Source organism: Mytilus galloprovincialis, chromosome 12 (genome assembly GCF_965363235.1).
Source record: "Mytilus galloprovincialis chromosome 12, xbMytGall1.hap1.1, whole genome shotgun sequence".
NCBI lineage: Eukaryota > Metazoa > Mollusca > Bivalvia > Mytilida > Mytilidae > Mytilus > Mytilus galloprovincialis.
Genome location: NC_134849.1, coordinates 80,066,022 through 80,091,792, shown reverse-complemented (window position 1 = coordinate 80,091,792; position 25,771 = coordinate 80,066,022). Strand labels below are relative to the sequence as shown.

Below are 25,771 nucleotides of genomic sequence, written 5' to 3'. Positions count from 1 at the left end.
AATGGACATATGACAGATGGAAACTAAGTGACACTAGGCATCTGTTAACAAAATATGAGTCCTCCAAATCTTGAAACTAAGTTAAATACAAATTGTTTATGCTGCCTCTAGATTGTAGTTCCTTGGTGTTGTATCCAGTGGCTTTCACAACAGGTGAGGGAAGAATTAAAATTGAGCTGACCAAGAAAACTTTTGAATGCAGTTAAAATTCTGAACTAGTATAAATATTTGTTTAGGGATCAGCTGAAGGACACCTACAGGTGCCGCAGTTTCTCGCTGTATTGAAGACATATTGTTAGCCTTCTGCTGTTGTCTGCTCTATGGTCGGGTTGTTGTCTCTTTGACACATTCCCCATTTCCATTCTCAATTTTACATTGTAACATAAAGAAGTGTTACATTGGATTGCTGTCTGATTGACATGTACCTAATTTTCATTAAAAAACTAAATATTCAGACAACGAGGGCGCATCAACATTTTAAAACACTTATAACAAATATCCCAATGAGATCATTAGTTGTCTGTCAACTTATAGAACTAGCAATAATAGGCTTGCTTGTATCAATCAAACAAATAATACTCAACACAACTTTCACTTTTTTATGTTGTTTTTTTTAAATTTTTTTTATTTTATTTTGACAAATAAGATTAGTAGCAGTGGGTTCTTTCATTGCAAGTTTAAAAAAAACTAATAATAAAGTTACAATACAAAAACCCATTTAGGACTATTCCATTAAAATGTATGTGGGAGGGTAGGTAGGGCTTTCCAAAAGATTCCTACAACCAAGAACCATTTTTTAGATAATTTTGAATAATGGTAAAGACTCATACTGAAAAAAGACCCTTGACCCACATTCAATCATTAAACTTTCTTCCTACCCTTCCACCCACATTTTAATGGAATAGCCCTTGATGAGAAAATCAAACCATGTTTCCCCTACCCCAAATTTATCTAAATTAACAAACCAACTTTTCAACAAAAGAATTTAATTTGGCACGGACACTTTTTCACAGACATAATTTAAACATGTCAATACATGGGTACCTGCAGAAGTCATGTGACTTGCCCCTGTTTAACATTAACATTGTATGATTAACAAGAGGAGGTAACTCTTTAACAAACTATATAATTGACAGCCACTTGAAATCATACAATCTTTCATTAAACTGGAACAAGAACTGGTGAATAAATTGGTTTGTAATGTATGCTTATTTCCTTCTCAAATGATTTTAATCAGCACAATGTTAACTAACATATGTCAACAAATGATCATGTGACAAGGAAATACCCAAGATCAAATGATTTCTTAAAATAAGAATAGTGGTCATGTGACAAGGAAATACCCAAGATCACATGATTTTTTAAAAGAAGAATAGTGGTCATGTGACAAGGAAATACTCAAGATCACATGATTTCTTAAAAGAAGAATAGTGGTCATGTGACAAGGAAATACCCAAGATCACATGATTTCTTAAAATACTAAAAGTGATCATGTGAGATAAGAATGTGCTGTAAGTCACTTATGCTTTTGATTATTTTCAATTGTATAAAATATTCCAATATAATTTTATTCCAAGATATCATTTGACTAATAAATTAACAGTAATTTTGACATGGTTGGATTTCCTCAGAAAAATGCAACAAAATAACTGACAATTTCCATGGAGACATTCTTCAAATCATAAAACAATAACATTTTTGAACAGTAAAATATTCACAATTTTCAAATTAGAGATAAAGAGTTAACTCCCTTAGGTGTTATGTTACCAAAATTTTCAGATATAAAAGTTGAATAACTTGCAACTTCACAAATACTTTATAATTCTAAAAAAAAGTATAATCTCAATGTATGATTGTAATGACATGATGTCATAATTTAGGTTTTAACTGATTTGAAAATGTCACTTCAGCAAAAAACTGTAAGGGCAGTTCTATCAAAACAAACATGTTATCTAGAGAAGGCACTTTGAAAATGGAGTAACTAAATATAGAGGCAAATTAAGAATTTGTTCTACACTTTCACTGTACAAAAAAGCCCATCCATAGTTAAGATTTTAAAGCGCCTTCCCTGAGTCCCATGTATGTTTGTATAGAACAGCCAGAATTGTTAATTTGAAGATGTCTCCTGTATGCCATACAGTTTATACAAAAAGATATATTATGATTATACATGAAGACAACATTTCAAAGTTGATGTAAAGAAAAAAAATCACAAAGACATGAATACTTATTTTGTTGTTGCTACAAATGTACTATGAATGCTAAAGTCATGAGCAAAATTACAAAAAAAACATTCTGGAATATGTAATAAGTTTATCATTCAATTCATTAAATATTACATTATAAACATTGTTTTCCATACATTTTATACTTTTTGCAGCATTCATCTTGAATTTTTATGCAAAATGAAATTTTCCATTTAAAGATTTCACTGATTAACAGTTTGCCAAAAAAACAAAAGTTCCCAAAAAATATTGAAGTTTTTTTTTATAATTTAAACTTCCCATAACTATTAAAAGTACACTTTTTTCCTCACATCAGCTAAAAGGAGTACTAAAGCCCTTTTAAGGCTGGAATACAGTTTTGAGAAAGTCCATATATTTACATGCTCCCCTTTCTATTTAATAACACATCAAATTTAATTGCGAACAAAATAAATCAGTGTGTTTTAACTATAACAATATTTTCTTAGATTATACATGAATTTGTACATTTACATTCTACACAAAATCAAAAGTGTATTCCTAAATTTTCAGAAGCATATTCGTAATGAAATGAACTTCCCCCAAAAAATCCACTTCTAGTAAAAATTGACTTCCAATAGAAAGACATTTCTGAGTAAAAATTACAGCTTCTAAAATATTTTCAATTAATAACAACCCATAGAAGGACATTTAAACTACAAGAATTACTAGACTTGTTGCCTAGTTACATAAAACATTGTTGTCTTCACATGTATTCATTCAAGTGTTCTTTGAACTTTGAACCCAAACTTTGAAGAAAATAGTCATCACAACAATTTCAAGAGTTACCCAAAATATTTGATTTTCTGTTTCAATTTATTTAAAAGATTTAAACCAATAAATACCTTCCCTGTAATAAATAAACTGACACGGAGAACTATTGACTTCTTTGTCAACAAACCAAATTAATGGAGGTTGACCTAGGTTTATAAGGGACACAAATCTCTAAAATCTCTATTACGCTTGTAGCATTAACTTTCCATACATATATTTTAAGCTTATATGTAACACAGATTATTCTTATTCTGTATCACATGAATGCTTAAAATATCACTGTCGAAACTGCCTACTACAAACTCATAACTGATGTAAAGAGTTATCCCCCTTAAACCATGTCGACCTCCTGTAAACAGTATAAAAAAGTTAACTTTTGGGACCAGTTTTTGCACATAATTAACTTAAAAGTATCCATAAATGCTAGGGCTGTAAATGATTTAATAAAAAGATACAAAGAGAAAAAAAAAGAAAATGCTCTCTTATGCAACAACTGGTTCCAACATGTAAAATTCCACTAACAGTTACCAGTAATTCAACAATCATAATTTGCAGTCTTATTTCAAAGTCTATAATTAAGCAATAAAACATCAATCTTGAACAAATTGTGAAGATTAAAATAAGCTTTGTTCTTCTTCAAATTGGGTAGGTCAAAGTTCATCAATGTGTCTACATCTGTCCGACCCGACCAGGGGCACCACTGAGTGTAGAGTGTCTACATCTGTCCCACCCGACCAGGGGCACCACTAAGTGTAGAGTTGGTGAGTTGATCATTGGTCTTCATATGTGGGCTGAAATATAAATCTAAGGTTAAATTATGCTTACTTTTTTAGCAACTGAATATGCTAGATTATATTTTCCAACCCCCCTCCTGCTCCAAAATCAAATGGTTTATATGGTTTTTGGTGTGAATGAACTGTATATGTACTTGATTTTGATCTTCTGTCAAATTTGTTCCAATCGCTGTTCTTAATAATTTCAGTTTATTTCTGGTAGTTATGACCTTGATCTAAGTTTAAACATATTCATTTATAGTGGATTGGAAAACAAGTTTTGCAACTTATATTAATTCCTTTCCACTTTACGGGTTCCAGTGCTGCCTTGTAGCGGCATAAGCCTGCTTTTTTTCGAAATCTACAAAGGTGTCTTTTACGTACAAGAGATATGACTCTCTCTTAACACGGGTCAGCCATTTATCGTCCGAGGGACTATCATTGTTTCCTCAAGACCATACTCGAAAATGGTGTCAAGGGAGAGCCGAAAATACAGTCCCTGAAATTTTCATCCCTGAACAGGAATCAAACCAGGAACCTTGTGTTAGTAGTCCGATGCACTAACCACTAAACCACGGCTCTCCAGGAACCTTGTGTTAGTAGTCCGATGCACTAACCACTAAACCACGGCTCTCCAGGAACCTTGTGTTAGTAGTCCGATGCAATAACCACTAAACCACGGCTCTCCAGGAACCTTGTGTTAGTAGTCCGATGCACTAACCACTAAACCACGGCTCTCTAAATCTAAGACCTTGACCTTGAAAGCCATCTCAAAATTATTAGGGATTCTCTTTATGTGACCATATATAGTCTTTAGGTGTGTAAAGTATGCATATTTTTAACCATGGGTACGGACGGAATTTGGCCATGAAAAAAGGTGGTAAGGAAGAAAATAATTTTTTTAATTACCCCAGCTGTTTTAATTTGTAACAAGTGGTGTACAAAGTTCAAGTACAGTAACATCAAGTTATAACATCATTCAAACATTGACATAGCGTAAATGTATAAAAAATATAAATATAATTTTCTTTGATGTAACGTCTTACCCATCACAGTCATTTCTTCACTGCAAAGCTCAGCCAAGAACTTACCCATCTCCTGCCATTTTAATTTCTTTCCTGCCAAGCTCAGCCAAGAACTTACCCGTCTCCTGTCATTTTAATTTCTTCCCTGCCAAGCTCAGCCAAGAACTTACCTGTCTCCTGTCATTCTAATTTCTTCTCTGCCAAGCTCCACCAAAAACTTACCCGTCTCCTGTCATTTTAATTTCTTCCCTGCCAAGCTCAGCCAAGAACTTACCCATCTGTCATGTTAATTTCATCCCTGCCAAGCTCAGCCAAGAACTCACCCGTCTCCTGTTATTTTAATTTCTTCCCTGCCAAGCTCAGCCAAGAACTTACCTGTCTCCTGTCATTTTAATTTCTTCTCTGCCAAGCTCAGCCAAAAACTTACCCGTCTCCTGTCATTTTAATTTCTTCCCTGCCAAGCTCAGCCAAAAAATTTACTGTCTCCTGTCATTTTAATTTCTTCCCTGCCAAGCTCAGCCATGAACTTACCCGTCTCCTGTCATTTTAATTTCTTCACTGCCAAGCTCAGCCAAAAACTTACCCGTCTCCAGTCATTTTAATGTCTTCCCTGCCAAGCTCAGCCAAGAACTTACCCATCTGTCATTTTAATTTCTTCCCTGCCAAGCTCAGCCAAGAACTCACCCATCTCCTGTCATTTTAATTTCTTCCCCGTCAAGCTCAGCCAAGAACTTACCCGTCTCCTGTCATTTTAATTTCTTCCCTGCCAAGCTCAGCCAAGAACTTACCCGTCTCCTGTCATTTTAATTTCGTCCCTGCCAAGCTCAGCCAAGAACTTACCCGTCTCCTGTCATTTTAATTTCTTCCCTGTCAAGCTCAGCCAAAAACTTGCCCGTCTCCTGTCATTTTAATTCTTCCCTGCCAAGCTCAGCCAAAAACTTACTGTAACTTCAGAAATTATTGCGAGGTTTTTATTAATGCGAATAATGCGAGCATCGGATGATCGCAATAATTAAACCTCGCATTCTTACTTTCATTTTTCCAATGTCAATTTGTGATTGATTTATCTCCCTTTGTTCAGTGGTGTGATGTGTTTAACCTTTCACCTGGGGCATTTAAGGGTAATATGTTTTTACAACTTATTTCGGCTAACCTGTGTAATCAGTGAAGCCAGGTGACATTTTTATAACACTTCGACTTTTAATTGGTAATGTGTCTGTAATATGTTTATGATTGAACAATACTGCCGGGAACTTTTATGAATGGGATACTAGTACTAGTAATTACTTTTGAATGCTGTTCGATTATTATATAAAGTGACAAATTACGATGTTATTTTATTTTACCCCTATAATTACCCAAGCCGGGCCTCGTTCTACACTAATCTTCTGCACGTGGTCGATGTTCAATTAAGTTTCTAGATCCCCAAAGTCGGCATGCACAACACATAAGTTCTAGTAATGCATCTTAGTTTCTAGATCCCCTTTACAAGTTACATCAGTTAAGAATTGTGTATTCAATCACAGAAAACATACGGAAGGTAACTAAATGCATAGACTTGAACAAAGCTTTACTTTGCGAAAAGACATGTGAACATCTGTGATTTACAATAATGTTCAGCATAATTTTTTTTTTTTTAATCGGCAAGTCGCAATAATTAAACCTCGCATTTTTGCCTGTGGTCGGCAAATCGCAATAATAAATGCACGCAATAATTTCTGAATTTACAGTACCCATCTCCTGTCATTTTAATTTCTTCCCTGCCAAACTCAGCCAAGAACTTACCCATCTCCTGTCATTTTAATTTCTTCCCTGCCAAGCTCAGCTAAGAACTTGAGAGCTTCTAAAGCTGCAGCATCTTTAGCATAGTCTGAGTTTGGACCTGTACCGTGGAACATTTGATGGGGATTGGTAAGCAAAGTCACTCGACATAAAATCTCTGTGTTCTGAAAAAAAACATGTGTTAAATTAATATAACATTCACAGCATGTACTGTGACTGAGATTTATAACATTACAAGTAGTCAAAGTTTCTTATTAGCAAATTTGATTCCATTTCTAAGAGTACAAAAAGTTAGAAACGTCTGATGTTTACAAAAGCATGGGTTCCTCACACAAGATTGTTGATTCTAAGTCTTCAGTGTTCAGAAGCTTGTCAATTAACCACATTGTGCCACAATGAAATGACCAAGGGAACTGAAACAGTGTTAAACACCAATAAAACAAGAATGTGTCCATAGTACACAGATGCCCCACTCGCACTGTCATTTTCCATGTTCAGTGGACCGTGAAATTGGGGTCAAAACTTTAATTTGGCATTTAAATTTGAAAGATTATATCATAGGGAACATGTGTACTAAGTTTCAAGTTGATTTGACTTCAACTTCATCAAAAACTACCTTGACCAAAAACTTTAGCCTGAACTTTCCACTATCATTTTCTATGTTCAGTGGACCTTGAAATTGGGGTCAAAACTTTAATTTGGCATTAAAATTAGAAAAATCATATCATGGGTAACATGTGTACTAAGTTTAAAGATGATTGGACCTAAACTTCATCAAAAACTACCTTGACCAAAAACTTTAACCTGAAGCAGGACGAACGGACGAATGAACGAACAGACATACGGACTACAGACCAGAAAACATAATGCCCCTCTACTATCATAGGTGGTACATTCATACAATCTTTTTTAGCAGTGTGCATCATCTAAAGTCTTTTAATAACAAGTTAAATTCCTACCTTGCCTGCAAACTCATCAAATTTGATTTCTAGTTTACTTTTAGTAGCAATATCTCTCAGTTGTAATTCTGGTCTCATGTGTCCCGCACCAAATACTAAAGGTTCTGTCATTGGTGGCTGAGCTACAAATGAAAACTCACATGGTAAAATATAGCAGGTTTCTTATTTTATAATTTATACTTTTCATTAATATTTTTCATTTAATCAATAGTTCCAAAGTAATTAAAACTTAGTTCCCTTTTACGATTTTTAAAAATAAATAGAACTTGACATTTTATGTTTAAACTGTCAGAAAAAAAATTGTCATACTATACTGTGCATTTGTTGTGGGACTTCTCTCCTAAGGCAAGACTTTCATCTTAAGGCATTGTATTCCCACTTAGCTTGTGTATAAATATCCACTATAAATCAGGTGGTGTTAAGAAACCACTATAAATCAGGGGGTGTTAAGAAACCACTATAAATCAGGGGGTGTTAAGAAACCACTATAAATCAGGGGGTGTTAAGAAACCACTATAAATCAGGGGGTGTTAAGAAACCACTATAAATCAGATGGTGTTAAGAAACCACTATAAATCAGGTGGTGTTAAGAAACCACTATAAATCAGGTGGTGTTAAGAAACCACTATAAATCAGGTGGTGTTAAGAAACCACTATAAATCAGGTGGTGTTAACCACTATAAATCAGGTGGTGTTAAGAAACCACTATAAATCAGGTGGTGTTAAGAAACCACTATAAATCAGGGGGTGTTAAGAAACCACTATAAATCAGGGGGTGTTAAGAAACCACTATAAATCAGAGGGTGTTAAGAAACCACTAATCAATCATGTAATGGGGTGGTATAATACATTGTAATAATAGGCACTAAGTATGCAGCCTGTAGTTCGGTGGTTGTCGTTGGTTCATGTCTGTTGTACTTGGTTTTTTTTTTATTGTAAATTGTTTTGATATGAATTAGGCCGCATGTTTCTCAACTAATTGTTCCATTTTTTTTCTTATCTTTGGGCCTTTTATTGCAGACTATATATACAGTATGGGTCTTTTATTGTTGAAGGCTATATGGTTGCCTTTTCATTTGAACTCTGGTGTATATCTGTGTCATTGACAATCATACCTTATATCTCCTTATTTTTATATTTCAATATACAATGTCATGTAGATTTCTATGCATACATTAAAGTGCAATATTATATCTGGTTATCCTTTATAGAGGTATATTAAAAGTAGAGCGTTTCAGATAAGATGAAAACATCGCATTCTATATTTTCTCCTTACAATATAATATACTGTTAGGGACACCCCAAATTAAATTAAGTCCTATTTCCCTACAGTATACCGTATAGCTGGTTATTTTCACGGGGTGCAAATTTTCGCTAATATTTGCCTGTAGAATAAAATCACACAAATAAATTCTGCCAATTTAAAACTGCATATGCAAAGGTATTCATGGTATTGATAAAAGATTTGAATCCACCAAAATAATAACCTCTAAAATATTTTGCATACTTTATTCAATGAAAATCATGAAAATAACCCCCTATAGGGTAACACTGGACAAACTTATAAATACCTTGATACATATTTTGAGTTCCAGACGTATAATTAGAGTCTCTCAGTAGTAATAGCCCTGGCATCAACTGTCGGCCACTTTTACCGTTAGCAATTTCTCCAGGACCAGCACTGCTTACTGTAAAACAAAAGCTATCATAACAGAGCTTCAAAATCATTAATCATATGTAGATTTCTGATAAGTTGTGTACATAGGATTATTCCTGTGTCATTATTTCAAAGAATGAACAAACTACTGCTTTATACTGCTGCTACTTTTTTACAAACAAATTTTTCATTGTAAAGCATATATACTATGTACTACACAATTTTATTCTCAGGGTCTTGGCAGGGAAGAAATTAAAGTATTCTCAGCTATTTGTTCATAAATAAACTAAAAGAAAGCACTTGGAAACTGATGTATGTCACATTTTCAACATTTAGACTATACTAAAATAGAAGGAGAAATTTTTTATTTGCCAATCATGGACCCATTGGTAGTAAAATTTAATACATTGATTTTTTTATGAAAATAAATAAATCAATAAAATACAGCATTATAGCATATAATGAATAGTCAGTGCATGCCCATGAAATAGAAAATGTTAATAAAGGAGACAATATTTAAAAATTATAATAATTACTTCCCTTTAAACAGTATCTGGATAAATTTCCAGAACTTTTTTCTTCAGAACTGAAGGAAACCTTAGCTAAATTGAGGGTTATTTACTCCAATGAATATGCAGCAAATAAAAAATAGTCCAGTATATACAACATGTAACACGCAAGAAAAATAGTCCAGTATATACAACATGTAACACGCAAGAAAAATAGTCCAGTATATACAACATGTAACACGCAAGAAGTGGAAATTATATTTAGCACCTAGACAATTCTAACTTATGGTAATAATTTAAATTAATTTATTAAATGCCCAAAAAGGCACAAGCCAGGGCGAACCATGCGAGGGCTGTATAGCCAGTCAAGGTCATTAATAACTTCCATTCATTGTTGCAGATGAGTGTTATTGGTTGTTTAGGGCTATTCCATTTAATGCATGAGGGATGTTTAATTATTGAATGTGGGTAATTAGTCTTTTTCAGTATACATCCATTACCATCATGCAAATTTACTTAAAAAATAGTTCTTGGTTGTAGGGATATTTCGAAATTCCCTTCCCACCCTACCACATTACAATGGAATAGCCCTTACAGGAAACTTTAAAACTTCTGTCATGGATTTTGGGGATAAAGGTGAACCATGAATCATTTATTCATAAAAAATCCACTGTGAGCAAGTTCTCAAACTTTACATGTACACATGTTGTGTGTTCAATCTCATTCACTATATCATATACATGTATTGGGTGGCAGTCTTACCTGGAGTTGCAGTCTCTGGCTTTTCTTGGAAGGTGACTTTCTTTTCTGCGGATCCTGTTGTTTGCTGCAATAGATAAAACATGAAATTAAATAAACTGTTATCACAGAGATATGTCTCGCCTTTTTGTAATTTTGATAATGCATATATGTTGAAATTAAAATAGGAATACTTTAACATATTAGTTATGCAAATATTCAAAGTCGATGAACCCTGACTGAAGGTACACGGCTAAACAATCTCCATAGAAATGAGATGAGCCAATACTAATACAACTGCATTACAAATACCATTGACTTATTATAAGTCATTACCTTTAAACAAACCTAAACACAAACATAAACTTGTAAACTATGTAAAAGTTTCAAAGTCAATAAATCATGATGAAGGGGTAGGACTATATAATCTCCATGGAAACGATACTTGCAAATGCCAATATAGTTGCATACCAAATATCATTGACCTAACATTATCAGTTCATCATAACTAATCTCATCACAAACTAGTACACCGTCAACTAAGAAAAAGTTTCAAAGTCAAGAGACCATGACTGAGGGGGGCAGGGCAAACTATTTTCCATGGAATGAGATGTGGTGATGCTCATACAACTGAACACCAATTAACTTTGGCCTACCACTAATGGTTTCCCATGAACTAACCTTATCGCAAACTAATACATGTAAACTATGCAAAGTTTTTAAAGTCAATAGACCATGACTAAGTGGGCGGCGCCAAATAATCTCTATGGTAATGATATATGCCAATGCTTATAAAACTGCATACCAAATATCATTGACCAACTACTAGTAATTTCCCATTAAATGTCCTAATACATGTAAACTAAGCAAAAGTTTCAAAGTCAATAGACCATGACTGAGGCCGCAGGGCCAAATAATCTCCATGGAAATTAGATATGCCAATGCTTAAACAAGAGTGCACACGCTGAAATGTCTCACCTTCTATACTAATTATTGATATTATGTTGATAGTCCTAAGTATAAAGCTAACATTTAATACAACTGTCACATAAACTTAACATTAACCAAGATAACTAAACAAAGACCAATGAACCTTGAAAATGAGGTCAAGGTCAGATGAAATATGCCAGGCAGACATGTACAGCTAACAATGCTTCTATACAACATATATAGTTGACCTATTACTTATAGTTTAAGAAAAATAGACCAAAACACAAAAACTTAACACTGTGCAATGAACCGTGAAAATGAGGTCACGGTCAAATAAAACCTGCGCGACTGACACAAAGATCATAAAATATTTCCATACACCAAATATAGATGACCTATGGCATATAGTATTAGATAAAAAGACCAAAACTCAAAAACTTAACTTTGACCACTGAACCATGAAAATGAGGTCAAGGTCACATGACATCTGTCCGCTAGATAGGTACACCTTACAATCATTCCATACAACAAATATAGTAAACCTATTGCATATAGTATGAGATAAACAGACCAAAACACAAAAATTTAACTATAACCACTGAACCATGAAAATGAGGTCAAGGTCAGATGACACCTGCCAGTTGGACATGTACACCTTACAGTCCTTCCATATACACCGAATATACTAGCCCTATTGCTTGTAGTATCTGAGATATGGACTTGACCACCAAAACCTAACCATGTTCACTGATCCATGAAATGAGGTCGAGGTCAAGTGAAAACTGTCTGACAGACATGAGGACCTTTCAAGGTACGCAAATATAGTTATCCTATTAATTATCATAAGAGAGAATTCAACATTACAAAAAATCTGAACCTTTTTTTTCAAGTGGTCACTGAACCATGAAAATGAGGTCAAGGACATTTGACATGTGACTGACTGAAACTTCATAACATGAGGCATCTATATACAAAGTATGAAGCATCCAGGTCTTCCACCTTCTAAAATATAAAGCTTTTAAGAAGTTAGCTAACACCGCCGCCGCCGCCGGATCACTATCCCTATGTCGAGCTTTCTGCAACAAAAGTTGCAGGCTCGACAAAAACTGCATATCGAATAACATTGACCTACCACTTGTGGTTCACCATAAACTAAACCTAATCACAAACTAATACATTGTTGAAGCCTCTATGGCCATCGTCGCTGGGCATAACTATGTCTCGCAATTTGACTCTGTCACGGCAAGAAAAAAACTGTATCAAAAGAGAGGCTAAGAATACCAAAGAGATATTCAAACTTATAAGTCGAAAACAAACTGATGATGCTTAGGGGCCAGCTCAAGAACACCTCTGGGTGCGGGAATTTCTCGCTACATTGAAGACCTGTTGGTGACCTTCTGCTGTTGTTTTTTCTATAGTCGGTTGTTGTCTCTTTGACACATTCCCCATTTCAATTCTCAATTTTACAGGCCATGCCCATTCCTACATAATAAATAACTTAAGATCGAGTGAATGTATTGGTTTTTAACCTTTTAGAGGATAACCCTATACTCTGTTTACTAACCTCGGGTGTTGTAGCTGTTTTGATGGCAGGTTTGGTCGGTTGTGGCGATGGTTTGTTGTAACCAAGCAACGTGAACATCTGTTCGGCTGCATGTCGCTTGGCTAACTTTTTATTGGGTCCCCCATCCTATACTCTGTTTACTTACCTCGGGTGTTGTAGCTGTTTTGATGGCAGGTTTGGTCGGTTGTGGCGATGGTTTGTTGTAACCAAGCAACGTGAGCATCTGTTCGGCTGCATGTCGCTTGGCTAACTTTTTATTGGGCCCCCCACCCTATACTGTGTTTACTTACCTCGGGTGTTGTAGCTGTTTTGATGGCAGGTTTGGTCGGTTGTGGCGATGGTTTGTTGTAACCAAGCAACGTGAGCATCTGTTCGGCTGCATGTCGCTTGGCTAACTTTTTATTGGGTCCCACACCAGTACAGGTCTTGTCCTCTATTTGTACCTGAAGAAAACAAACAGCACCAACAGTGGATTCATTATTATTACGGTAAGTTCAGAAATTATTGCCTGCATTTATTATTCCGATTTCATCATTTCAGACTAAAAGCCATTTTGAGAAAAATCCTGTTCAATTCATATACAAAGTTTCAAAATGCGAGTTTAAATTATTTGGATTATAACCCTGTTGCATTTTTTGCAGTAATAAAAACATCCCAATAATTTCTGAATTACAGTACTTTCAAAACCAATTTTCGTGATTTTCATGGGTCTAGATATATTTTAAATGGTCAACCGAAATACAATATTCATATGCATTCTATCAATGCTTAAATACAACTTTTTATTAGATATAGGTAAAACATATATACCTTTAGACATTCCAAACTTCCAACTTAACCTGACCATTGACAAGTCAAAACATTATAGGTGATAACGATATAAAGATCTTCTGGATACATAAAATCTATCTTTCAATCTTTCTAATGGAATTTTTATGTATCATTTTTTTTCATTGGCTAAATGTTACCATTAAATCCACAGTTTACATGTCTTAACTAAGAAGGGACCCGCCATTTTGAATTGCTGGGATCAATAAATGTTCCATTACTTCAAAAAACTCATCATAGATACCAGGATTGAAATTTTGCATTTACGCCAAACACTCGTTTCGTCTACAAAAAACTCATCAGTGACCCTCAATAAATCTCTCTACGAGTACCTGCATAACAAATTCCCTTCTCCTAAGAAGACTTCTCTCTGTGATTAACGTGAAGACTGGTTCCTTTTTCTGTTCTGCCTGTTGAATTTGAATCAGTCTACTGATGGGGTTTATCCCTACTCCATAGTTAGGGTCCGTCTTTTGCATTTGCTGTAGGGAGAACAAAACAATGGGTAACCAAAACAACTATAAATCCTTACAAACTTGTTCTTGCTTAATTATCAATTATGCAAGTTTAATCTTCTCTGTAAAAGATTTTGTTGTAAGCATCTAAAACAAAAACGGCAATCTGAGGACTCCCTTAAATCGATAATGGTAATGCATTAATTTTTTTATCAATGAGGTTTAATTATTCAGGTACCTGAGGAAATTCCTAACCATATTACATAAGTCTTTTTGATTTGTTGTAAAGAGAGAACTTTTGTTTAATTTAAGGTTGAAACTCGTAGACCTAGCACAAGTTCCTAAGAGTTACACCATATCTTAACTGTTTCATATTTTGCACTTGATGTAAAGTTAGTCATTTTTTCTTCTTCTTCAAATTTTGCAAAATATTATCATTTCTAAAAAAGATAAGATATTCTGTTCCTTGATTGTGCTTTTAGACATATAAATTGAGATAAGTAAATTATCAGACAATAAATACAGTACTTAAAGTGACTTACATTTTGAACCTTTATTATGTTTTTCGATTTCTTCTTGTTCTGATTTTGTTTGTTCTTTGGTCGCTGTGCCATCAGTGGTAAGGGAGATAACTCCTTCAGTTTGTCCAGCATTAGTTCGGCAGCTTTCTTTTTTGATACTTTTTTACTGTTCCCCTCAGCCTCTGTTTCAAATTCTCCGACTCGACATTTTGTTACAAAACTTTTCATGTGTGGTGGTCCAGATTCCCTTATGACCTAAATAAAATAAAATATGACAATCTGATTCATATATAGGGATCTGACAATGTTTTTCTTGCTCTGTTTTACTTTCTATTCTAAAATAATAAGATTACTAAATCAAACTTCACTGTCATTTAGTCACAGGAAACAACATGCCTTTATTTGACAAGATTACACAGGTAAATCATATCTAAATTTGAATAGATTTGGTCAAAGAATTTCAAAAATAATTGCACAGACAATGCTCTAACTATCACTTAATGATAAAAGCTAAAATCGTTGCTGAGCTGTAGATCTAGAAGTAGTGACCTTGATAGTTCTATGAACTGAAAAATTGCAGTTAAATATGGAAAATGTGTCAACGAAAAAACAATCTGACCAAAATCAGAAAACAGCCCAAGGTCACGAGTGGGTCTTCTATTACATGTTATAACCTTAGGGATCATAGATTAATTCTTAAAGGGGCACTAGCTACGAGATATATGAAAAACCTAATATATTAATTTTTTTTGGCTCAATCAGTAATAAAATGCAAATAGTGAAATAATAATTCCTTTTTAGTAGCCAATAAGGTTCAATTTTGTCAAAATAAGCAAAAAAATATTGATTATGACTTTCGTGAATAATTGGACCTCATTGAATTCGTATTCATGTGAATTTTAATTTAACCCCTTACCTTGAGATGGATAACATGTGAATTGTATGTGTAAAGTTATTTAAAGGAAGAGAATGTCAACATTGAAAGTGAAACAAAGGTAAATCATTTGATTGACTGATTCGATCAACAAATAAACATTCTAATACAGGGAAAAACGATGATAAACATTTATTTTTTATCTGTTATATGAAATTAAATAGACCTAGAATATTTGCTTAATCTATTTATATCTATATGTATGTTTACATCGCTTATATGGTAATCAGATGACTATAGAGGTCAACTCAATAAATAATTAGATGGCGTCTACTCAAATACACACGAAACGAAGCCACAGATGTTCATGTCTGTGCCTTGTTTATTGTTTTATTTAGTAGACTTTTAATAGTTTGGATAAATGTTTTACATTGTTATAAATCAAATATGAGAATTTGATTAGAATCAGTGAACATGAATTTGACAGCTTGTGCTCGCCCCTTTAAGAGGAAGCTTATTCGTAATTTTGTAAAATTTCAAGTAAAATGTATTTGAATAGACCAGATGTTTATACAGATGTTAATTGAGCTTCCTATATAAGTTTTACTTTCCGAATTATAAAAGAGGTGTAGATTTGATTGACATCTTAATGGATCATGATAATCATTGTCACATAAACTGCTGAGAAGAGCATACTTAAAAAGCTCTGAGCATCCTACAAGCATGCTTGGAGCTTTCCTGTAAAAATAAATCGATGTTCCCTTACATATCACAAAAGATGTATGCCAAAAGAGACTCTCAAGTTACACCTTAGCTTATTTACTTACATCAAAGATGTCATTAAGATTTCTCCTCAGAGCTATTTCATGAACAAGACTTATCCCTTACTTTAGTAGTTCTAGACTCTCAAGTTACACCTTAGCTTATTAACTTACATCAAAGATGACATTAAGATTTCTCCTCAGAGCTATTTCATGAACAAGACTTATTTCTGACTTAAGTTGTTCTAGACTCTCAAGTTACACCTTAGCTTATTAACTTACATCAAAGATGACATTAAGATTTCTCCTCAGAGCTATTTCATGAACAAGACTTATTTCTGACTTAAGTAGTTCTAGACTCTCAAGTTACACCTTAGCTTATTAACTTACATCAAAGATGACATTAAGATTTCTCCTCAGAGCTATTTCATGTACAAGACTTATCTCTGACTTCAGTAGGTCCTTCTCATCTGAAAAATATATTTAATATCTTACAGTTGATTTTATACAGTGTGTATCCAAAGGTTATATCTTTGGTTAGCTTGCTTGTTAACTGAACCTTGAATTCATTATTAGATCTGGTATACTACCCTCCTTTCAAAGCAGCATAGTCCAACAGACAGATCGATTGGTTTTCTGTCGGACTAGTCTATAAAAGTAGGGTAGTTTACCTAACCTAACAATGACTTCATGGTTCAGCTAACATGCAAGCTATCCAAAAATATTACCTTTGGCTACAAACTCAATGGAATCTGCTGTAATATTTGATTATATTCTGTGATTTGTCTACCAATGTATGTATTGTATTGTATTAAATATAACAGGAAAAGGTTTAATTATGTTCAATTAGAATTCAATCACCAATGATATTCTTTGTCCAGGATAGTGAAAAAAAAGTACACATTGTGTTTTTAATTTGACCATGTAACTGTTTCTCTGTTGCTTTTTAATATCAGTTTTTTTATGTCTATAATTTGACCTACTGGGTTCTTGTGTCTCAGGTGTTTGAGTATCTGATTTCTTTGGATCGTCATTAGGAACAGGTAGTTTCTTTAGAATGTTGAGAGCTTTAGTGGCAGCGTCATTCCTGGCTTCCTGTCTATTATGTCCTTCACCTATAAACTCACGCTGGCCACATTTCAATGAAACATAGAAAACTCTTGGCATTCTGGGATAATGATATCTGAAATAAAAAGAATAAAAATATGGAGATGTGGTAGGATTAATTATGAGACATCCATCTCCGCACATTTCTGAATGCGGGAGTTTCTCGATGCATTGAAGACCAATTGGTGGCTTTCAGCTGTTATATGCTCTCTGGTCGGGTTGGTGTCTCTTTGACACATTCCCAATTTCCATTCTCAATTTTTTTTTAACAGAAACAAAATGATGTGAATGTAAGTAACTATAGGTCACTATACAGATTTCAACAATGAGCTAGATTTCAGAAGATTCAGGTCAATTACTATTTATATAAACATTTCTATAGAACATTCTTGAAAAAGTCATTTAACTAAAATTTTCAATTCCTTCAAGATACTTAAGGGGGCACTAGCTACAAAAGTGAAAAAGTGAAATAACGATTCCCTTTTAGCAGCCAGACAGCTTCAATTTTGTCAATATGCTAAGAAACATTTCTGATGAATGATTCACTTACAAGTGAATAATTCAATCTCTATAGTTGTAATTCTGTTGTGAATAGTGAGGATATTTATATTTAGACATGATGTAACACCTACCTATGATTGTACACTCCTCTGTAGTTGTAATTCTGTGGTGGATAGTGAGGATATCTATATTTAGACATGATGTAATACCTACCTATGATTGTACACTCCTCTGTAGTTGTAATTCTGTTGTGGATAGTGAGGATATCTATATTTAGACATGATGTAACACCTACCTATGATTGTACACTCCTCTGTAGTTGTAATTCTGTTGTGGATAGTGAGGATATCTATATTTAGACATGATGTAACACCTACCTATGATTGTACACTCCTCTGTAGTTGTAATTCTGTTGTGGATAGTGAGGGTATCTATATTTAGACATGATGTAACATCTAGCTATGATTGTACACTCCTCTATAATTGTAATTCTGTTGTGGATATTGAGGATATCTATATTTAGACATGATGTAACACTTACCTATGATTGTACACTCCTCTGTAGTTGTAATTCTGTTGTGGATAGTGAGAGTATCTATATTTAGACATGATGTAACATCTAGCTATGATTGTACACTCCTCTATAATTGTAATTCTGTTGTGGATATTGAGGATATCTATATTTAGACATGATGTAACACCTACCTATGATTGTACACTCCTCTGTAGTTGTAATTCTGTTGTGGATAGTGAGGATATCTAGTGTCGAGTGGTTTATAGAAGGTCTGCTCTCCACGCTTCATTGCCAAGGCATTCAGCTCAACTGTTGGAGTAATAGTACCAGCTACAGAAAATATATACCGATCAGATGTCTTACGACATCCAAAAGGACTAATACATTTTCTCATGCAAGTCAACAAGTAATTAAGTCAGCCAGTTATTCTTCATGTGTACAAAAAAATTGTGTCAAGGGAGTATTGACCTATTTTCGAAGAAAATTTAATGGCACAAGGCCATATTAATGGAAATATGTCATCTAAAAAGATCCAAAACTAAAAATAAGCAATTAATTTCCATACAAATTTGAAGTCTATTTTAGAGAGTAAAAAATTTTAGAGAATAAAAAAATATCTAAGAAATGACTACATGAAAAGAATAGCTAACATACCTTTTTACTCACCATAGAATACAGACATTAAAAGATCTTACAGCATACAAAAAAAGTTTACACATATTGTCACAATAGATATCTCTAATCTTAAATCAACTAATACCAGACATTCATTAACAAAAAGAATGAACTAGGAAATATTTCCGTTCCCCAAAATTATCCTATTTAAATTTCCCCGTGTATGTATTTTATTTAACACAATTTTGTCTTAGGTTAGAGTTGTCTTTTTTACATTGTTTAACATCCCCCTTTTTCTTTATTATCAAAATTATATTTATAGCATATCTGTTCATTCAGTGTATGTTTTCTTGTTTTTGTTAATATGTCTTTTTGATAATTGATATTTTTAAGTGTGTCTTTCTATACATGTTAAACTACTGTTTCAGGCCAGAGTGAAGGTTGGCACCTGTTGAATTGTTTAAAGATGATGCATTTGTTTGTACCTGTCCTGAGTCAGTAGCCAGTTTTTCAGTTGTTGAGAGTTGTCTCATTGGCACTCATACTGCACAAAAACTATATCTCTGCTATAAATATATTTGAATGGATAAATGTAAAAAAATATTTGTTTTTTTCATTTTTTTTCTGTCAAATTGACAGCTTTGAATAGATTCGATAAAAGACAACAGCATTTCTGACATGACCACAAAACTTACGTTCATGAGTAGTTCTATTTTTAGGTGGTTTGGGTGGAGGGTGAGTATAAGAGGTCTTCTCTAAGGCCACAGCAGCAGCTGAATGTTGGGCCTTTTTAATACTGGGTCCATTTTCTGCATAGGTCTCATTGTCTCCTAATTTGAGTGTTACATAGAAGGTCTTCTTATGAGCTGGTCCTTGTTCATCATCCAGGGTGTACTGGTGGGAGATCTACAAAAGTAAAGGTACCAGTAAAAGTCTGGGAAAAGGGAGATAACCTTTATTATAAGCTGGTCCTTGTTCATCATCCAGGGTGTACTGGTGGGAGATCTACAAAAGTAAAGGTACCAGTAAAAGTCTGGGAAAAGGGAGATAACCTTTATTATAAGCTGGTCCTTGTTCATCATCCAGGGTGTACTGGTGGGAGATCTACAAAAGTAAAGGTACCAGTAAAAGTCTGGGAAAAGGGAGATAACCTTTATTATAAGCTGGTCCTTGTTCATCATCCAGGGTGTACTGGTGGGAGATCTACAAAAGTAAAGGTACCAGTAAAAGTCTGGGAAAAGGGAGATAACCTTTATTATAAGCTGGTCCTTGTTCATCATCCAGGGTGTACTGGTGGGAGATCTACAAAAGTAAAGGTACCAGTAAAAGTCTGGGAAAAGGGAGATAACCTTTATTATAAGCTGGTCCTTGTTCATCATCCAGGGTGTACTGGTGGGAGATCTACAAAAGTAAAGGTACCAGTAAAAGTCTGGGTAAAGGGAGATAATCTTTATTATAAGCTGGTCCTTGTTCATCATCCAGGGTGTACTGGTGGGAGATCTACAAAAGTAAAGGTACCAGTAAAAGTCTGGGTAAAGGGAGATAATCTTTATTATAAGCTGGTCCTTCTTCATCATTTAGAGTGTACTAGTAGGAGATCTACAAAAGTAAAGGTACATGTATCAGTAAAAGTCTGGGTAAAGGGAGATAATCATTATTATAAGCTGGTCCTTATTCATCATCCAGGGTGTACTGGTGGGAGATCTACAAAAGTAAAGGTACATGTATCAGTAAAAGTCTGGGTAAAAGGAGATAATCTTTATTATAAGCTGGTCCTTCTTCATCATTTAGAGTGTACTAGTAGGAGATCTACAAAAGTAAAGGTACATGTATCAGTAAAAGTCTGGGTAAAAGGAGATAATCTTTATTATAAGCTGGTCCTTCTTCATCATTTAGAGTGTACTAGTAGGAGATCTACAAAAGTAAAGGTACATGTATCAGTAAAAGTCTGGGTAAAGGGAGATAATCTTTATTATAAGCTGGTCCTTATTCATCATCCAGAGTGAACTAGTAGGAGATCTACAAAAGTAAAGGCACATGTACCAGTAAAAGTCTGGATAAAGGAAGATAATATTTATTATAAGCTGGTCCTTGTTCATCATCCAGGGTGTACTGGTGGGAGATCTACAAAAGTTAATGCCCCCCCCCAAGAAAATTTTGAAATTTTAGATGCAAAATCCTGCATTCTGAGCATACCTGGAGGTGATTTAGTTGCCTGAGAAAATGTAATTTTTTCTTATTTTTGTTGTTGACTTTCATTAAAAAAAAAATCATTTGCAAAATGGGAATCTTCATGCCCTGTAAATATCTTTTTTTAAAAAGACAACTAAAGAATTCTCTGCTCTGGAATACATGTAGATGATAGATGAAATATTTTAATTTAATTCTATAATAATCTAATTTATTAAATATCTTGGTCGATTCATTTTGAGTATTAAACTACGTACATTTGTAAACAAATGACCCCCCTTTTTTCTCAAGACTATTTCACGTATTTCAAAAGCGTTGTCATGAACTTGATATCTTCTCTGATATTCTTTTTTTTTGTTAACTGTTCAGTTTATAGTAAGGAATTTTGATCATTTTAACTATAAATGTTATTTAAAGTGGTCGACAATATTCTACTTTCGTTTTTGACCCTCATTCTCTGTACACCATGTGGACTTGAAAAGGTAACTACAAAAGGTACTGTTTTCCAGATTCTTAACACCATTATATATGATACTTTCTTTTATTTGACTGATATTACTTCATGACATGCTATTGTCATCTTCCCCGACTTTCTTCGCTTTCTTGAAGCCAAAACCAGGGTTTCCGCAGGCGGTCGCCATTTTCGCAATTTGCGAAAAAATAATAATTCTGGCGATAAAAAATCGTCATTTGCGAAAGAATTTGGCGAAAGAAATATATAGAACGATTTATTTTCCTCCATCTTGTTTATTTACTTTTTACGAGTTTCTCGGACTTTACCCAATCAGACAATACTCGAAATTCACCTTGACCTCATTAAGGTTTGGACAGAAAATCAATTATCAGCTGATTGCATTTTCTAACTATCGACAACAAAGGACTGCATTAATAAAGGTGTTGATTGAATTGTTTGACAAAATGATATGGTTAAATGGCTTCTGCTAAATGTCGCATACAGAATTTATTTACCACTTTGCGACGCACGTGTTTGAAGCAAACTTTTGATGCTCCTCCGCTTTTAAAGATAGTTTAGAAAAGAAAGCTGTTGTTGTGACGAAAAATGTCCAAAAGCAAGAAAAATCTCGGATTTAAAACTGTAATTATCCTTTGACTTAAATATCGGTAATTTATTAGGAAGACGTTTTTAAAGTCGTTTGAGTGACACACGTGTTTCAAGCCTAGTTTTACGTCTCAACTTTTTCATTTACGATGGTTAAAGGGAAAATTCACGATTTTTTACTTATGGTTTAAATATGTTCATTATGACATAATATATATATTCACAAAGTTTTATCGCTATATGTGCAGTAATAAAGGAGAAATTCAATAATTAATGAAAAAATATCAACTACTTCCTGTAGGTCGTGACGTTTTCTCCTGATTTTTGCATGCCGGGATTTAAAATACAATCATTAAAAGTCTTGGTTTTTAATCATATTTTAACGTAATCGTAAGCGCGCCGATGACTTATGCTTTATCTAATAACCGTCCGATAATAAGAAGATAAAACGCACAGACGTTCAATTGTACTCATTCGTGAGATAAATTATCTATGTTAAACGTATATATTCGAATTATGTTTGTAGACAACACAAAAAGTTATAAATTTATTTTTAATAAATGCATTTTCGGACTGATAAGGTGAACAAATTAATTTAAAAGTACAATAATCTGTAAAGACAATATGTTGGTGTACTCATGATTATTGACCTTTTACTATCTCTGCTATGACTAGGTTTATACGATGTGTGTATTCACGGTTCTGTGGCAATACTCGTAGATGGCTTGTTGAAAGGTAAATTGTTATTTGCACTTCGGTATTTAACCACGCCTCTAGGGCACACCTTGCCAGGTGTGACTGTCTATTCGGATCAGTGGGAGCATTTAATACACACATTACAAATACATATTCAAGTTGGTGACAAATAAAAATTGGTCGCCGTGGAATTATTTAATTATATTTGGTGCTATTATTTATTTGAATTCAAATAAGTTAATTTACTAAGAAATACACAATTTTCGGTTAAAGACGGGAAACTTAATTCATCTGTCAGAATGAAATGATATACAAGTCTTGTCCTTGATTTATGTCTCATAAAAAAGGGGGACATAGAAATTAGAAATAGCTTTACTAAATCATTTTTATTTGTCTTTATTGGGCGAAAAAATGTACGAGAACACTTACATTTAGACTTTTGAAAGCCATGTATTAATTAATATATGAAACTATCTGAAGATAACTCTACCGAAGCGGAATATAATATGTACGAATAAAGAAAAAATACTTTTGTATTGGAATGGAATCGAAAAATTACGAATAGATATTCTTTTCAAGTGTGAAAAACGTCAACCAAATTTATTCATAATCGGGAACGTCCTTATTAAAATCTGAGACTACTATAATAATCGTCGTCTCCCAACGTATATATATACTTAAATAACTATTTGACCAACGATGTTTAAAATTAAAAGACAACGAATTTAATGTTATCATTCCCTATTTTTGAATGTTATTATAAGTCTGTTCAACTTGCAAGAATACCCCTAAAGCGGACAAATATCCGACAAGCAGTTTATTCTTTAAATTGCTGTCATTGAATATCAAGAAAGAAAATAAATCCCGAAATTGATACTCAATAGTTTTCCTAGAAAATATTCACATCCCTTGGGGATTATTAGTGTACGTCCAGTTGCATATATTTTACATGAATGTTGGAACAATTGTGATGATGACAAATTTCGTCCTTTATTCGAGAACAATCTAATTGATATATAAATCTTTGAGTTTACTATGTTCTTAACTTCGATGAACCAAAAGCAAGTTATAAATTGACCTGTATTTAAATCAAATTGTTTCTTTTTTTTCTTCTTCTTCTTTTGGTATACAATAGTCTATCGAATTCGTTGATTACATACTGTTGGCATACGTGGACTAGTCTATAATAATTTACAAAACTTTTACCACAATTTACACAAAATGTATGTTTCTTTCTTATGTTCAATGTATACATGTATACATATTTTAAATTGCGCTACTGACTATAGTTCCGTAACTTTCTACCCAGGCGTATGTATACACGAATCGTCGACAAGTGCGCACATTTTTTTTAATCAATAATTCTGGTATGTTCCAATCTGTCCTAAACTATTGACAATGAGTATATATTACATTTTCCCAAATTAACCCTTGGAAAAATATGTAAATAGATTTGTATTTCTTCAATTTTTTTTTTTGTATTAATTTTTTTTTATAGATAATATTCTTTACACCAGAAATGTTATTTATAAACAAGCGTATGAGTTCAGTAATGACTAGTATAAATATCACTTTCGGACACGCAAGACAAAAATGTATATTATACATGCACCTGATAGTTCAAAATGGAAAGTTATAAGTAACGGTCGTGTACACTGATCAATACCTACAGAAGTGAAACGATGCATGAACTTGCAAGCCAGCCGGACAGGAAATCGATTGAATACCTGGACGTGTCACCTTACACCCCTTCCAATACCTTTGGGAGTAATACCTTTAGCCATGCTGGTGATCAGATGAGGGAAGATCCGAATTTATTTAAATAAAGTTTATTACTTGAAAGAATTATGAACGAATTAGATTTTCGAAAACAATTTCCACGGAACACTTATTTATGATTTGAACTTTGACTTTTTAACTAATTACAATATTATCAGTTTAAAAATAACAGACTATATGGTTATTTAAAAATATAAGACCATTTTCCGTATCAAGTTAGTCAGTCAGATAAAACAACCGTACAATTGACAAGATATCGACACGCAATTACGACTACATCGTTTACTGTAGTTTTGTTCCTTTGTGGTTTATAGACATATCGGGATTTTTCATCGGAGAAGGTGACAAGATGGCGGAGAGCAGAGAACTGATACTCAAAATTTAAAATCGATGGTGATCTCTTATTTAGCGGAATAAAACTTTAATATCTATAAATTTGAGCATTTTTATACAGAATGGACATAATATCAATTTTTGATTTTTTTGCGAAGTTTCCCTTTAAGAAAAGAAAACTGTCGATTATGAGGAAATCTATCCAAAAGGTTGGCTCGAATGAGAGTAGCCCTTCAATGTAATGACTACACATGAAACGAGGGATCAATATCATGTGATAAAAGCTTTTGTTTTGTTGTAAAAAAACCTTCTTAATACAAAAGGGAACATCAGTATTTTTCTTTTAAAGAAACTTTCCCTACGAACTATACTGGTATTATATAATCAAAACATGTCCATCAATTTTGTTATATTCCAGGACGTATATCTTCTTTATTACTAAAAGTATATATAGTGGCCCAATCAATTAGAAAAGTTGTTTAAAATACAATGAATAGTTTTCCCTTTTAAATTTAAAAACCTGTTGTTTTAAAGTAAATTTTTAGTGTTTATTCATTAAAATAAGTTTGAGAGCATAATCATA

At 33.5% G+C, this 25,771-nt stretch overlaps 1 protein-coding gene across 1 annotated transcript in view; it reads right to left on the bottom strand.

Annotated features, from left to right (window-relative positions):
* Positions 1 to 607: 607 nt before the first annotated feature.
* LOC143053775 (double-stranded RNA-binding protein Staufen homolog 2-like) overlaps positions 608 to 25,771 on the bottom strand; it is a 30,357-nt gene continuing 5,193 nt past the window's right edge. Inside the window, exons 4-16 of the mRNA XM_076226555.1 lie at positions 19,826 to 20,036; positions 18,707 to 18,845; positions 17,377 to 17,576; positions 16,784 to 16,863; positions 14,780 to 15,013; positions 14,115 to 14,264; positions 13,215 to 13,397; positions 12,955 to 13,080; positions 10,485 to 10,548; positions 9,128 to 9,244; positions 7,557 to 7,678; positions 6,601 to 6,761; positions 608 to 3,808 (exon numbers count right to left, since the gene is read on the bottom strand). Coding sequence (XP_076082670.1) covers positions 3,733 to 3,808; positions 6,601 to 6,761; positions 7,557 to 7,678; positions 9,128 to 9,244; positions 10,485 to 10,548; positions 12,955 to 13,080; positions 13,215 to 13,397; positions 14,115 to 14,264; positions 14,780 to 15,013; positions 16,784 to 16,863; positions 17,377 to 17,576; positions 18,707 to 18,845; positions 19,826 to 20,036 — 1,863 coding nt within the window. The 3' untranslated portion in view covers positions 608 to 3,732. The remainder of the gene's footprint in view (positions 3,809 to 6,600; positions 6,762 to 7,556; positions 7,679 to 9,127; positions 9,245 to 10,484; positions 10,549 to 12,954; positions 13,081 to 13,214; positions 13,398 to 14,114; positions 14,265 to 14,779; positions 15,014 to 16,783; positions 16,864 to 17,376; positions 17,577 to 18,706; positions 18,846 to 19,825; positions 20,037 to 25,771) is intronic.